Source organism: Balaenoptera ricei, chromosome 6, assembly GCF_028023285.1.
Source record: "Balaenoptera ricei isolate mBalRic1 chromosome 6, mBalRic1.hap2, whole genome shotgun sequence".
NCBI classification, from domain to species: domain Eukaryota; kingdom Metazoa; phylum Chordata; class Mammalia; order Artiodactyla; family Balaenopteridae; genus Balaenoptera; species Balaenoptera ricei.
Window position 1 is genome coordinate 115,722,715 of NC_082644.1, and position 16,490 is coordinate 115,739,204.

A 16,490-nucleotide genomic window follows, 5' to 3' on the forward strand; every position below is an offset into this window, starting at 1 on the left:
AAAGAATTAAAGTCTTTTGATGTGGACACAATGGAATGAACACTGGGGAAGGAGTCTAGAGACTTGGGTTCAATTCACTTTTTTAAAAAATTTTTTTCACATCTTTATTGGAATATAAATGCTTTACAATGTTGTGTTAGTTTTTGCTGTACAATAAAGTGAATCAGCTATATGTATACATATATCCCATATCTCCTCCCTCTTGCATCTTCCTTCCACCCTCCCTATCCCATCCCTCTAGGTCGTCACAAAGCATCGAGTTGATCTCCTTGTGCTATGCAGCAGCTTCCCACTAGCCATCCATTTTACCTTTGGTACTGTATATACGTCAGTGCTACTCTCTGACTTCATCCCAGCTTCCCCTTCCCCCCCTGCCCCCGTGCCCTCAAGTCCGTTCTCTATGTCTGCGTCTTTATTCCTGCCCTGCCACTAGGTTCATCACTTCCACTTTTTTAAATTCCATATATATGTGTTAGCATACAGTATTTGTTTTTCTCTTTCTGACTTACTTCACTCTGTATGACAGATTCTAGGTCCATCCACCTCACTACAAATAACTCAATTTTCTTCCTTTTTATGGCTGAGTAATATTGCATTGTATATATGCGCTACATCTTCTTTATCCATTCATCTGTTGGTGGACATTTAGGTTGCTTCCATGTCCTGGCTTTTGTAAATAGTGCTGCAGTGAACATTGTGGTACATGACTCTTTTTAAATTATGGTTTTCTCAGGGTATATGCCCAGTAGTGGGATTGCTGGGTCATATGGTAGTTCTATTTTAGTTTTTTAAGGAACCTCCATACTGTTCTCCATAGTGGCTGTATCAATTTACATTCCCACCAACAGTGCAGGAAGGTTCCCTTTTCTCCACACCCTCTCCAGCATTTATTGTTCCTAAATTTTTTGAGATGGCCATTCTGCCCAATGTGAGTTAATACCTCATTGTGGTTTTGATTTGCATTTCTCAGTAATTAGTGATGTTGAGCATCTTTGCATGTATTTGTTGGCCATCTGTATATCTTCTTTGGAGAAATGTCTATTTAGGTCTTCCGCCCATTTTTGGATTGGTTGTTTGTTTTTTGTTGTTGTTGACCTTTATGAGCGCTTATATATTTTGGAGATTAATCCTTTGTCTGTTGATTCGTTTGCAAATATTTTCTCCCATTCTGAGGGTTGTCTTTTCATCTTGTTTATGGTTTCCTTTGCTGTGCAAAAGCTTTTAAGTTTCATTATGTCCCATTTGTTTATTTTTGTTTTTATTTCCATTTCTCTAGGAGATGGGTCAAAAAGGATCTTGCTGTGATTTATGTCATAGAGTGTTCTTCCTATGTTTTCCTCTAAGAGTTTTATAGTGTCTGGCCTTTACATTTAGGTCTTTAATCCATTTTGAGTTTATTTTTGTGTATGGTGTTAGGGTGTGTTCTAATTTCATTCTTTTACATGTAGCTGTCCATTTTTCCCAGCACCGCTTATTGAAGAGGCTGTCTTTTCTCCATTGTATTTTCTTGCCTCCTTTGTCAAAGATAAGGTGACCGTATGTGCGTGGGTTTATCTCTGGGCTTTCTGTCCTGTTCCATTGATCTATATTTCTGTTTTTGTGCCAGTACCATACTGTCTTGATTACTGTAGCTTTGTAGTATAGTCTGAAGTCCAGGAGCCTGATTCCTCCAGCTCCATTTTTCTTTCTTAAGATTGCTTTGGCTATTCAGGGTCTTTTGTGTTTCCATACAAATTGTAAAATTTCTTGTTCTAGTTCTGTGAAAAATGCCATTGGTAATTTGATAGGGATTGCATTGAACCTGTAGATTGCCTTGGGTAGTATAGTCATATTCACAATATTGATTCTTCTAATCCAGGAGCATGGTATATGTCTCCATCTGTTCATGTTATCTTTGATTTCTTTCATCAGTGTTTTATAGTTCTCTAAGTACAGGACTTTTGCCTCCTTAGGTAGGTTTATTCCTAGATATTTTATTCTTTTTGTTGCGATGGTAAATGGAATTGTTTCCTTAATTTCTCTTTCTTATCTTTCATTGTTAGTGTATAGGAATGCCAGAGATTTCTGTGCATTAGTTTTGTATCCTGCAACCTTACCAAATTCATTGATTAGTTCTACTAGTTTTCTGGTGGCATCTTTCAGATTTTCAATTCACTTTTAGGTTTGTGACCTTGAGTGGGTCATCCACTCTCTGAACCTCAGTATCCCCACCTGCGAAACGCAAGAATTGGACCAGTCACCAGATGAGTAGTTTTCAAATTGTGCTCAGTAGCAGTGCCTTAGGGCAGAGCTTCCCTGCTGTGTGTCATAGCCCACTGATCTCTGTAGCCCATGGGGCCCGTGGCCATTTGCACTTCCTCTCTCTACCTGTGCTTTACAAATGGCATTTTCTGTGCATCATGACGGAACAACTTGGGAAGCACTGACTTCAGGGTGTTGAGTGGATGGGGCTCAGCTGTATAGTCAGTCAGCATATGGAGGCTTTGTGCAAATTTTTAAAAGGCTTCCCTTCCTACTACTGCCATCTGCTGGAAAGCTGTTCTATTAGTAATTATGAAAATGGAACCAGGAGGTGAGCACTGCCTCTTACTGGAGTTAAGCAGCTCACATTTGCACAGCCTTTAATAGGACTAATGGGCCTGCATGGAACGCTGGGATTCTCTCTGCCACAGCCTTTTTGCTTTATGTGCTGTATATATTGGAGTTCTTTGTAAGATTATATATGGGAAAGTTCTGCCAAAAATGAAATATAAAAAAATCACTGGACAAGATGATCTCTAAGGTCTCCTCCACTTTGAATTTGTACCACTCCATAGCAAACACCTCTTAGAATATTTGAATCTTCTTTCTCTAGACATGTTTAACAAGTGTTGCACATGTCATTTAATGCTTGGTATTCCTATTGGGTTCTTGATGGTAAACCAAGAAAGGAGAGCATCAGGGAGGCCAGGTTTTCGATAACTCACGGATAGCGTTGCCTCCAGAGGTAGAGATTGCTGGCCGATAGTGGTGACTCCTGGTGGTTACTAGCGTCAGATTTCTAAGAGTAGAATACCAAGGACTGCATCTGTCTTTAAATTCAAGCGCTCACTTGCCTGCTTGCCTCCTTTCAAGTTTGACCTCATTTCTTAGTCTGAGTGCCCATATTTTTGTCTTATCATTGTCCTACATCATTTATTTATTTATTTATTTATTTTTGGCTGCGTTGGGTCTTCATTGCTGCACGTGGGCTTTCTGTAGTTGCAACGAACAGGGGCTACTCTTCATTGTCATGCGTGGGCTTCTCACTGCGGTGGCTTCTCTTGTTGCAGAGCATGGGCTTCAGTAGTTGTAGCTCACGGGCTCCAGAGCGCAGGCTCAGTAGTTGTGGCGCATGGGCTTAGTTGCTCCGCGGCATGTGTGATCTTCTCAGACCAGGGCTTGAACCAGTGTCCCCTGCATTGACAGGCGGATTCTCAACCACTGCGCCACCAGGGAAATCCTGTCCTACATCATTTTAAAGCAAATTTGATGATGAATTGGAAATTCCAATGGGAGAGAAACCCAACACATCCCTTGGATAGAAGAATGGAGTTGTTCTGGAGGTTTCCCACCCACATGCTAGGAGCTTTCCCCCACTTCTCAAGCTTCCTGTGGTGATAGCAGTGACGTAATTAGGTTTGGATGTCTTCTATCTCAGTGCCAGGAAAAAAGAGCTACAGAGCTTCCCACAGGTGCCTTATCAGGCTTGGCCATTCACTTCCCTTTTCTCTGTGCCGTTAATGAATCCCTGATACTAGGTCCTGTGGACCTGCAGAAAGCAGATGAGAGCTATGGTCTCCCAGCTATGTGATGGATTTACAGAAACACCCATTATAGAGGAATTTATAATATCATCTAGTTTACAGCCAGGCTCCATTTACTGTAAATATCAGTCTACACAGATGATGTATTCAAGAAACATTTTTCTTTTAGCTCCTTCAGGATGTTTACACTAAATGTAGTACATGATGCTGGATTGGAACCTGGTCCAGGAAAAAAAAGATCTTTCTGTGTGTTTGTCTTGTAAAGGATGTTGGGACAATTAGCAAAACTTGAATAAGATCTGTATGTTAGATAGCAGTATTATGTCAACATTAATTTCCTGACTTTGATCATTGTATTGTGGTTATAAAAATAAAAGTATTTGTTCTTAAAGTACTTAGGGGTGACTGGGCATGCAACTTATTCTCAAATGATTCAGGGGGAAAATATCTACACGTGTGTGTGTATGTGTAAGTATATACCATCAGAATAATAGAGCAAACGTGGTCAATTGTTAACAAATTGGGGAATCCGGATGAAGGGTGTATGGGATTTCTTTCTATTACTCTTGTAATTTTTTACAAATTTGAAATTATTTCAAAATTAAAAGATAATCCTCTCCCCCACTTAAAAAACAAACAAACAACAGCAACAAAATCAGGCCTACAATTCTGATGAGGTGACAAATTCAAGCTCTAGAACCCACAACCCTGCAAACAGGACGGTGATGCCAAAGGTGACCTTGAAGCCATCAACCTGTAGCAGGGATGGAAAGTTGACTCTAAACAGGTTTTGCTGGGACTTCCCTGGTGGCGCAGTGGTTGGGAATCCACCTGCCAATGCAGGAGACATGGGTTCGAGCCCTGGCCCGGGAAGATCCCACATGCCGCAGAGCAACTAAGCCCATGCGCCACAACTACTGAGCCTGAGCTCTAGAGCCCGCAAGCCACAACTACTGAGCCCACATGCCACTACTACTGAAGCCTGCACGCCTAGAGCCCATGCTCCGCAACAAGAGAAGCCACCGCAATGAGAAGCCTGCACACCGCAAGGAAGAGTAGCCCCCGCTCACCGCAACTAAAGAAAAAAGCCCATGTGCAGCAACGAAGACCCAACACAGACAAAAATAAATAAATAAACATATTAAAAAAAAAAGATAATCCTCTCCCCCACTTAAAAAAACAAACAACAACAACAAAATCAGGCCTACAATTCTGATGAGGTGACAAATTCAAGCTCTAGAACCTACGACCCTGAAAACAGGACGGTGATGCCAAGGTGACCTTGAAGCCATCAACCTGTAGCAGGGATGGAAAGTTGACTCTAAACAGGTTTTGCTGGACTTCCCTGGTGGTCCAGTGGTTAAGAATCCCCCTTCAATGCAGGGGATGCAGTTTCAATCCCTGGTCGGGGAACTAAGATCGCACATGCCACAGAGCAACTAAGCCCACGTGCCGCAACTACTGAGCCTGCACACTCTGGAGCCTGCGTGCCACAACAAAAGATCCCGTGTGCTGCATCAAAGATCCTGTGTGCCGCAACTAAGACCCGATGGCAGCCAAATAAATAAATAAATATTTAAAAAAATAAACAGGTTTTGCAAAATGCTTCCTACTTAACGTAAAGTGGGTGACTGGGGGGTAGAATTTTAATTCAATGGAGAATGTGATTTACAAACTTGGAGTGCTTGATGGTTTGAACTAAAAGTTACCATAGTGCAGAAGATAGCTCCATTTCATTTAGGTCAGCTTTGTCCAGGAAGTTTTTCTGCAGGATCCTAAAAAAGAATTCAGCAAAGAAGTTTGGCAGCTACTGTGTTAAAGGTAAACTAGGTGAAGTACTATATGAAATAAGAATGGCAGGGTGTTGACAATTGTTGAAGTAATGAGCAGATGGAGGTTCATTGTACTATTCCATTTTCTAGGTTTATCTTTGAAATCTTCCATAATAAAATGTTTAGATTATAAAGAAAAGAAAAAGGACTTTTCTTGCAGGACTTTTTGGTGCCTTAACTATGATACTTTGAATTAACCTCCAAGAGTTTATATTGTTTCCCGAGCTTACCACGGAACTCTTGAGCTTCTCTTGGGACTAGTATTTCTGAGAATATACTTTTTGAAATGCTTTAGTTGGAGGTTAGGATGGTCAAGAAAGTATCTTGAGATAGTACTTGATCCAGATACTTAAAACTATCTGTAAATTTTTTAAAAGGAGATAAAAAAGTCCAAAAAGCCTTTGATTCTAGGTACCCACTGTGAACATCTCTTTAATCATCTCTGTGCATATATACATGGATATACAAATATAGCTCTTAAGTAAATAGCTCTTAAGTAACTGCCACTGTTCAGTAACATCTTAGATATTTTTCAAGTCAATCAGTATGAACTATATCACCAATATAGTCTTGAATTAATGAATCTTAACCATTTTTCAGTTGGTGACTAGCTGCTTCTAATTCTTTTTTTTACAGTTATTAACATTCTTAAATATATTTTCTACCTTCTTAGGTTATATTCCTAAATATAATGTTGTGTCAAGTGGCATGCAAATTTCATATGCTGATCCATATTGCCAAACTGCTCTTCCAGAAAGGTTCTACTTACATAAACTCAAAATGGGTGAGATTTGTCAGAAATGAGGAGTGGGTGTTAGGAAAGAAGGACATTCTAATTTAGGGGGAAAGTATGAGCAAAAGCATGATGTTGGAAGAATAAATAACCTGTTTAGGAAGTGGCTAAGCTCAGACCTAGAGAAGAGCAGTAGGAAATAATGCTGTGGAAAGTTTGTGGAGGCTTCGGAATCTCTATTAAAATAGTTTGGGTGGGGACTTCCCTGGTGGCACAGTGGTTAAGAATCCTCCTGTCAATGCAGGGGACACGGGTTCGATCCCTGGTCAGGGAAGATCCCACATGCCGAGGAGCAACTAAGCCCGTGCACTGCAACTACTGAGCTTGCACTCTAGAGCTCGCGAGCCACAACTACTGAGCCCGTGTGCCACAACTACTGAGCCCACGTGCCACAACTACTGAAGCCTGTGTGCCTAGAGCCTGTGCTCCGCAACAAGAGAAGCCACTGCAATGAGAAGCCCACGCACTGCAATGAAGTGTAGCCCCTGCTTGCCGCAACTAGAGAAAGCCCACATGCAGCAAAGGAAGACCCAATGCAGACAAAAATAAATTAATTAATTAAAATATTTATATAAAAAAATAATCAATAAAATCGTTTGGGTGATTCGGTAGGCAGTGGGAAGCTACTAGAATTTTATTTATTTATTTATGGCTGCGTTGGGTCTTCATTGCTGCACGGGCTTTCTCTAGTTGCAGTGAACGGGGGCTACTCTTGGCTGCGGTGCGTGGGCTTCTCATTGCAGTGGCTTCTCGTTGCAGAGCATGGGCTCTAGGCACGGGGGCTCCAGTAGTTGTGGCACATGGGCTTCAGTAGTTGTGGCTCGTGGGCTCAGTAGTTGTGGCTCACGGGCTCTAGAGCACAGGCTCAGTAGTTGTGGCGCACGGGCTTAGTTGCTCCGCAGCATGTGGGATCTTCCCGGACCAGGGTTCAAACCCGTGTCCCCTGCGTTGGCAGGCGGATTCTTAACCACTGCACCACCAGGGAAGTTTGCTACTAGAATTTTTTGAGAAGGTTTCACATGGTTTATGAAACTAATTCTGTGTGTTCAGGATGAATAGGAAGGAGAGAGACTGATGGGGCTTAAAAGGTGGTCCCGCGAGAGTACATACAGGAAATAAGCCAGCTGGATTAGGAAGATGTGCCAGGGGAGTGAGGGGCTCACATTTCTGCTGTCACTTACGGTCCTCTTAGGCAAACTAGCCTGTCAAGTCCATGCTCCCAGCAGCTATCAGGCCTCTTCTCTAATGTGGCCCCTGATTTCAGAGGCAGTCATTGTAAAGTAATGTAACATTTACAGTTTAAAATTTAACATAAAATTTACAGTTTAAACCATTTTTAAGTGTACAGTTAGTTGTCTGGCATCAAGCACACTCACACTGTTGTGTTAACCATCAACACCATCCATCTCCAGAACTTTCTCATCTTGCAAAACTGCCACTCTGTACCCCTTAAATACTAGCTCCCCATTTTCCCATCCCCACAGGCCCTGGCAACCCCAGCTCCACTTTCTCTCTGTGAATATGACTATTCTAGGGTTCTCCTGTAAGTGGCATCATACAATATTTGTCCTTTTGTGTCTGGTTTATTCCACTTAGCAGAATGTCTTCAAGGTTCTTCCAGTCACTGTTTTGAAGATCTGTGCTATTCCTTGCCAGCTCTGACACTGCAGAATCTCATCTGGGAAGAAGTACAGTGCACCTGCCAGGGTGACTTCCCAATCGGCTCCCTTCTTGGGAGGGGATAAAAGAGTGGTGCTTGCCTGTTAACTTTCCTGTGTGTGTGTGTGTGTGTGTGTGTGTGTGTGTGTGTGTGTGTGTGCGTGTGTGTGTTTGTGTGTGTTAGAGAAAGAGAGAGATTCTCCCAATGGTTGACCTCTCGAATGACTCGGAAAGGTATTGGGACTACCTAAATGCCTAAGCTTAGGGCACATATCAAACCTTCCTAGAACTGCAAGAATAGAAAAAGGAGCTTGGGGGAGCTCCCTGGTGGCCTAGTGATTAGGATTCCAGGCTTTCACTGCCATGGCCCAGGTTCAGTCCCTGGTCAGGGAACTGAGATGCCACAAGCCGCAAAGCACAGCCAAAAACAGAAGAAAGAAAAAGGAGCTCGGAATTCAGTCCTAACTGTGTCCCCGCCTTTGCAAGAGGATGGGATGGACATGACTAGATTGGTTACAGAGCCGCTGTGCTGCCCTTTTTTGTTTTTGTTCTGAATGAGTGGCTCTCAGAAAACAAAGAAAGCCAGTATCTGCTTTATCATCTCCTTCCCCACACCTAGCAGAGTGTCAGGCATATGGTGAAATTGGTGGGAGGTGAGGTAGGCAGACAGTAGAACACAGGAAGAAGGGCTTTCTAAATGTCTCATTTCCAGTGCCAAATGCGGATGGGGTGGGTGAGTGGGTGGGCACTACACAGGGCTGGAGGCACTGGGTTTTGGCCATGTCTCAGATCAGACAAAGGATCGACAAATAAGACTTTCATTTCTGTATCAATACAGAAGCTGTCTCTAAGATCTCAAATCTGTTTTGCGCCTGGTAAAAGCAAAACCCCCATTTCACTAGGAGGCCAGATTGATATAAAAGAAAAATACTTCCTTTTTTGCAGCTCCTGTCCACAGCCTTGAGCCCGGTTCTTTGCTGGAGCAGACGGTCTTGGAAATTTTGGAGAGCTATGATTGTGTTAGCCATTTTGTACCCAGAGCTGAGTATTTGGTTAAACATTTTGCTGCTACCCACTGGAGAAGACGCCATCAGCTGTTCCCAGAAATGCACACCCCAGGCAGGAGTTACCCGGTCCTGTTTTCTCTACATGGAGGATTGCAGGAAATGCCTCTCAGCTCCTGTGTCTTTCCTCCAGATTCTGTAAAGCCGCTTCTGGGGTGTGGCCACTCCTTTTCTTTCTCTGCACTCTGGTAGAGTAAGGGAATAGGGGAGTTTTTCCTCATTATCAGGGCTCCAGCCGGAGCAGCTCAGAAACCCGATTACAGATCCCAGGCACAGGGAAGAAGCCAAACTACTGAGGACCAAGAAGCTCAGGGCTGGGCCCGGGCCCAAGTTCTGGTGCAGTGCCTAGTGCCTTTATATTTATTTAAAGGGGAGAGTGCTTGGTAACCAGGAGGCTGAGGCCTTCCTGAGCTGCAGAGCTCCTGGTCTGCCTGACTGCACAGGAATGATCCGGATGCTACTCTCTATGGCTGTCACCCAGCTGTCATGGGGGTGGGGAAAGGGCGTCCTACTTGAGGGCTTCTAGCTACAGAGCCAGGCCCTTAAACTGCTAAGACTGTAAGGAACAGAAATTCCAGAAATCCTCTGTTTTTCTTTTCTCAGCATTCCAGCATCCACCATCACAATGCCTCCCTTTCCTACGGCAAGGCAGTATAGCACACTGTTTAAGAGAAGGTTCTGACTGCCTGGATTCAAATCCTTGCTTTTCCTCTTGCTAGCTGCCTGATCCAGGGCAAGAGACCTAGCTTCCATGTCAGGGCTCTTTTGTAAAATGAGGAAATAATACCTAAATCATAAAATTATTGCAAAAAGATTTTTTAAAAAGGTAACACACATAGCATAGTGCTTGGTACAAAAGGAAAGGTCAATTAATAATGGCGAGTAGAATCAATGTCTCATTTATAAAATACGACGAATGCATCCTATTCCACTGCTGAGCTGTCCGAAAGCTATTGATGTAAGAATATAAGAAATTATTAACTCTTCAAATCTCGGAATGACAGACATAAACACCGAATTAGTCGACTTTATTTTTTAGGATCGGATTCGGCCTTTTCTTACCACCTTCTCAAACCCGGAGTCCCAAATCATCCTCGGTTTCTTGACCCCAACTCCCACCCGAGAAGGCTGACTTGGGGCCCCGGCACCAGCCTTCTCCTAGGGAAAGGGGGAAGGAGGAAGAAAAACACACGGGTGATCTCACCCTTTGGGACTGGGCGTTTTTCCGGCTGGGACGCGCAGCATCCCCTGCCAGACTGCGGCGATGGCCCTGCCCCGCCCTTCGCTGCAGTCCTGGAAGGGCTCCCAGGGGCGGAGGGGTGGCTGGCGAAGATTCTCTGCAGGGCGGGGAGGGGCAAGATTGGAGGATGCCAGCTGCGGGGAGGGCGGTGCGGCCGGAGCATCTCTGCCCGCCTGGGCGGAGGCAGCGACTCCACTGCACCATCAACCCCCACCCCTGGCGCGCGCACTCTTCCTTCCCCACCCTCCCGCGGCCCTCCCGCGGCCCTCCCGGGGCTCGACTCTTCCGCCGCATCGCCGCTTCGGCTCTTTCCGGGAACGCTCGGCCCTTTCCGCCGGGTGATCGGGCAGCGAGCAGGCGGGAGCTCCGCCCCCTTTGGTTGGCCGGCGCTCGCCCCCGCCCCTCGCGCCGCGCTGCGGCGCTTCCCCCGAGCTCGCGACCGCCCGCCGCCGGAACGCGCGTGGCCGCCTATAAAAGAGGCGGGGCGCGCGCGCCGCCGTCACTACCCGCTGCGGAGCGAACGGGGAGGAACGGAGGCCGCTGAGCCCCGTCGGTTCCTCCAGCACCCCCGGCCCGACGCACCCACTGCCCTCACCCCCAGGAGCCGGTGAGAGGGGGAGCGGGCGAACTCAGGGCGGGAGCGAGGCCCGAGGGCGGCCGACCCCTGGGCGGGGAGCCGACGGCCCCTGGGGCAGGGCGGGGCCAGCGCGCGGACAGGTGAGCCCGGCCGGCCTCGCCGCTCCCTTCGTCGGGCGGGGAACCGGGCGAGCCGGCCGCGACCGGCTTGTGGTGCGTGGGCTGCGGAGGAGCAGCCGGGCCGAGCCTGGGCGCCGGCCGCTGGAATGTCATTGACTGGGCGGAGGGGGCGGCGAGGCCGCCGGGTCCTTCCCCGCCGCCCAGCCTGGCTCCGGCCCCGCCCTGCTCCATCCGGCTGCGGCAGGTGGGGCGGGGGCTTCCTGGTCCGGATCGTTTCTCCATCCCCCTCTCCGCAGAGCGCTCCCCCCACCGCCCCCAATCCCTTCCCTCAGTGGGGAGCGACTTGTGCAGCTCCTTTTCTCAAATCCCCATCAGCAATGCCGGCCCAGCCCTTGAAGGAGAAAAAGCCGGGAGTAAAGGGCTCTTTGACCTTAATTTCATCCTGTGTGGCGGTTCTTGGTCTTCTCTGGACGGAAAGGTCCGAGACCGGCCATCTCCGTTTCTTATCTGTAATAAACATATTTTTCTTACCCAACTGTGATTTGCTTGTAAATAGCAGGTAGGTGCGGCGCTTGCTTTGTATGAGACCCAAACCAAATAACTTAATAGCTTAGAGTTCTTTTTTTTTTTTTTTTCTTGCCCCGAGACCGGGTCTTTCGAGTCGAGGACATAATTATTATTTGTCAGAAATTCTACAGCCATGCCGGTGTTGAATGATAGAGCAGCCTTTTGTTTGAAAGCAGTCCCTGCGAATTTCATTAGATGCTTCCCAAAGAAAATTGCTTTTAAAAGTCTCTGAGGTACTGGGTTATAATGTATTTTAAACAAAGGGCTTGTCAAGGTTAAGGGTTGAATATGTTTTAAATTAAAAGCTTGAATAGCTCAGGAAGCTGGGTTGAGATGATGCTTGAACTGGCCGACACCTTGTCAAATCTCTTTTGTATAATAGATCCTAGACTATGTAGGCCCTTTGTTCTGTCTTCATCATGGTATTTTAGAAGAACTTACCATGATGGCTGTTAGGGAAGAAGAGAAGAGAGACCATATGAAATATTTTCAGAATGTGTTGAGAAATTGCGTCGTCATAGCAATTGGACTTAACTAAAACAGAATGTGTCAAAGATGGAAGGGTGGGAGTGTCTGCAGCCAGGAAACAGAAAACCTGAAGAACAGCGGTGGGAACACTCAGCTGTATGAAGCCATCCAGCCAAGGTTCCAACTCATCTGACTAGTCATGTATTTTCCCTTTTGTCTGCAGCTAATGTCAGCTTTCGAAAGGTCAAATTGAAGTCCGAGTTTTAAAAATGTGCTGCAGGAAAATAAAAACGTGCTGCAGTAAGGGCCTCTGTGCAGGAAATTAACAGTAAGCCTTTTTTAGTAACTGGGCCAGTATTACTCAAAGGGACCCTGAAAGTGTGTTAGCTGTTATCCAGGGACCTAGATGGAGAGCCGAGACTCAGAAGGTGGATTTCCTCTCTGCTGGACAGGTGTGAGGCAGACTTGCAGTAAACGGTCAGCTGGGTAACATTCTCCGATATGCTTTTGGTCTTTGGCAGGGCGTTTGTAGGAATCGAATAATTAGCAACCTGATATGTCACAGGCTCACAATATGAGCTTGTCAAGCAATCTCATGAACAGGTTTAGGTGGGGAGAGCTGTTTTTAAGTATATCTTTTGGTTCCCTGGGTTAGAATTTCCTCTGCTTTTCCTTTACCTGCCTTCTTCCATTGGGCGTGGGGGCGGCGGGGGCGGGGGGCGACTGCAGATGCTGAGACGTGGGTGTCAGGAGTAGTCCACAGTCCTGTCATTGCTGAACCTGCACTAAGGACAGTGGGCACGAATCCGGCCTTGTAATCAATCCTCCATGGGCTATGCGAGGACTCTGCTAGTCGTGCGGTGGGTCTGCTGCAGCCCATCAGCTGTGGTCGGAGTAGGTAGAAGAATGCAGCGCCCTGATGGCAAATGCCGACTCCAGGAATGCAGAGGAGGCCCACAGAACTGATCGCTTGGGGCCAGTGGGCAGGAGCAGCTGCGCTTGTACTTCCCTCCACCTCTTCTGCATACTCCTCTTGTATGGGTTTTGAACAGGAAATAGTATTTTGTGAAGGAAATGTCCCAGTAAACTAGGCCCAAATTCGATCTTTGTAGCTTGAGTTCGTTCTTGTTTCTGATGACTTCACGAAATTATGCTATTTTATTACTGAATGGAAGGGGGTACAGAAATCATCTAGTACTGGGAATCTCAGCTAATTTATCGGAACGTGGATTGGGGGAGTGCACGTCTAGTGTTAAAAGGGATATTTAGTATTATTCAGGATTATTTGAAAATTGGGAAACTGAGACCCAGAAGAGGATATGACGTGGCCAAGGCAGCACATCTGCTCAGACCAGAGAACCTTGGTTCTTTCTGCATTTTAAATTCCTGGTTTAGAAGCTCTGTAGAATGAGAAGGGCGCTGGGAAAATAGCTGAAATTTGATTTTTACCTGTATTCATATATTTTTAAAGATCTGTTTTCTTCATTGTGAAATTATTGTGTTCAGTTTGCCCTTAGAAGCTTGTTATCTTGCTCTTCCCCCTCCCTCTTCAGACGCCACATTTTTCCATCATGTTGTCATCGTTTCGTAAACGCAGAGTCCAGGTATTTGACCAGCATGCAGGAAATGTGTTACCTTTTCGGTTTTGCCTGGTTTGCAGTGAAGGCACATATGTGTCAAAGAGGTTGAATGATGCAAAGAGAGGGGGAAAAAACCCTGCCTGCATGACCTGTTAAGCAAATTGGTTAGGGTTTGGGCTTTTGTTTGTTTTCTTTGGTGTTACATGAACAAAAGTCTTAGTAGATTTATTCTAAAATTTCCAAAGCCTTTGTTTTTTTACCTTCCTCTCTTTAAGGCATGAATGTATTAATTTCTTATCACCCTACTGGTGTCTGCATGTACTGTTTGCTAATTTTTTTTATTGATGGTTACTTGGTTCTTAAAAACCAAGGGACTAAACACATTATCTTAGATATTTAGAAAAAATAATCTGAAAACATGTAAAAATAGTGTTTTTCAATTTGACAAATATTGTAAACTTGGGTTTGTTTCCTGTTTCCATTGGTTTACGTTTTTTGCCACAATCCTTATAATGAAATGGAACTTGCATTTCCTTGTTTATAAAAAAGCTCACTACCCATGTTTTTATTTGTATACAGTTTTTGAGTGTTTGCTAAATTGGACCTTTTTCAGAAAGAAAAATGCTTAAAATTAATGTCTTGATATCCCATAAGCAGAAATATAAGCTCTGCAAATTTCTAGTGATTATGGGTGATAAATCCAAGGCAAGCCCTTTTATAAATCAGACGGATTAATTGTTTAAACAAGGTTTATAAAAATGGGCACGTTATACCTTTTTCCTGTTTTGAATCTCAGTAACAATATTTTGCACTTAAACACCTCTCATCTGGATTTTACAGGTTATAAAAGGTAAGTAGCAGCAAGGTAGTGTTTGGGAGGCATTCAGAAGTAAGTTTTCTCAACCTTGCTTGGCGTTTCTGGATTTTGATGTAGTGCAGTATGAATCTTTTGCTTCTTTAAGCTAAATCCCTGCTCACCTCTGCAGAATCCTGCTAACAAGTTGAAATGAATTAATCAATTTGAAGGCTGACGTGCAGATCTACAATCCTGATTGGAATGTGGTTTAAGCAAAAATATTTCTGGTTTTTCCATGGTTAAAATTCTTAATTTATATATTATTTACCCCTTTGCTTACCCTCAGGTCTCCCACTAAAATCTGCAGCCGAGCTGGTTTTGACTTAATTCACTTAATCTGAGAATCAGTTGGCATCACATTTTATGGTGCTCACCAATTCTTTGGTGCTTTGTTCTCAGGGAGCCCTTGCGCATCCGTGGATGTAGTTCTCCTGCTTTGGAAATGTAAAATATGCTGGCTTTCTAAGCCAGGGAAAAAGGGCATTGTTGGTTCTGCACCTTTGGGCTCTGACTAAGCAACAAAAACAGAACTGATGGATGGTTCCTCTGACATTTTGCTCTGGGTGATGTTTATGAATTTTTCCATAGAGCCAAATGCACTCTTCATCCTGAAAATCCCTTTCCCTGCGAAACAATATATCTGATGTCCTGCCTGAGGTCTGAATTCATCTTGCAGTGTTCCAAACGCCCCTGTCTGCCACATTCAGCTCGCTAAGATGTCGGCACTCCCAGACCTTTGTTTCCAAATAGACACTCCTCTTGTCTTCACGACAGTTTTACTCTCTTCTGAGGTTCCAGAGGGAAGCTCTGACTAGTGAATTCTTCCAGTCTCCAAGATCTGCGTGAGGGTATCCTAAGCTACTCACTCACTGCAGGTGCCAAGTGAGCAGAGTTGGAAGCGTTTGACCTTTGGTTTGAAAGTGTGTGTCTCCACAGTCTTTTCTGTTGCTTAACAGTGTCCTTCCCACCCACTGCCTCTCCCCGCCCTCCAGAGACAGACACCTCCCCTTGCACAGTGGCCTTATAGCTTCTGTGGATGAGGGTAAGGCTTTAAAAACTTCCCTAAGTACATACCAAGAACTGCCTCGAACAGCTGTCTGTTGGCAGTTGTCAAGAAGACAAAGATATTAATTAATGGCTAGCTTCTTTTGTAGGAATCATTTTCCGTTGATAATGTGTATAAGTTGGTGTTGGTTATGAGGAGTCATTCTCATGCATGACTTTGGATTAAACCAGAACTTTCTAGCCAAGATTCATATCTTGGCTTTCTTCTCAGAGATGTAGCTGTATTGTAAGAATGCTGACAAGTTCTTTTTATTTATTACAATAGAGGACATAGTTGTAATTCCTGTTTTATCCTCTGTGCTCAATTCACATTACTTGCTGAATGATGCAGCTAACATTTTGACTGCTGCATTGCAGCAGCATTTAAAAATAGCCAGTCTTCTCTAATAATTATTTGCCAAAATATGACCTTTTTTCTTCAGTTCCCTTAAATGGGAAGCTGTCCTTAAACAGAGAGTACGTTTAGCCCTTCGTCTCCCCTCCTTCGTTAGCCGCAAACATAGACCTGATTGACAAAATCAGAGTTGAGATAAGCAGTCAGTTGATTGCTGTCCTGGAATTTGGCTCCTTTGCGGTTTTTAGGCAGTTAGTGGAATAGATAGATAGGCTGGTATAGTTGGAGATTTTTTTTTTTTTAATGGCACATTTCCCAAAGTCTTCCTTTCTAGCTCTCAAAAGGTGTTAATCCCATTATTAAGGCTGGGAACAGCCCAGGGCATTCTCTGTGGAGTCCGCCTTATCAGTCAGCTGCACATTTCTGGCCTGGGGTGGAGTTCTTGCCGTGTGCGGCAGCCTCAGGGAACACGGTGCACACAGGCAGAGTCCAGAAAATTCCACTAACTCTCACAGAGTTTTGGGTGAGAGGTCGTAGCACCTTTGGGTGGC

The 16,490-nt window shown here is 44.8% G+C and overlaps 1 protein-coding gene across 7 annotated transcripts in view; it reads left to right on the plus strand.

The window, feature by feature from the left end:
• Positions 1-10,826: 10,826 nt before the first annotated feature.
• SPTAN1 (spectrin alpha, non-erythrocytic 1) overlaps positions 10,827-16,490 on the plus strand; it is a 60,223-nt gene continuing 54,559 nt past the window's right edge. For 5 of the 7 annotated variants that reach the window (XM_059925759.1, XM_059925760.1, XM_059925762.1 and 2 more), the window contains exons 1-2: positions 10,828-10,980; positions 13,658-13,708. In XM_059925759.1, the coding sequence (XP_059781742.1) occupies positions 13,676-13,708 (33 nt within the window). In that variant the 5' untranslated portion in view covers positions 10,828-10,980; positions 13,658-13,675. Of the gene's footprint in view, positions 10,981-13,657; positions 13,709-16,490 lie in introns of all 7 variants that reach the window. The other 2 variants (XM_059925766.1, XM_059925761.1) reach the window with 2 other exon arrangements.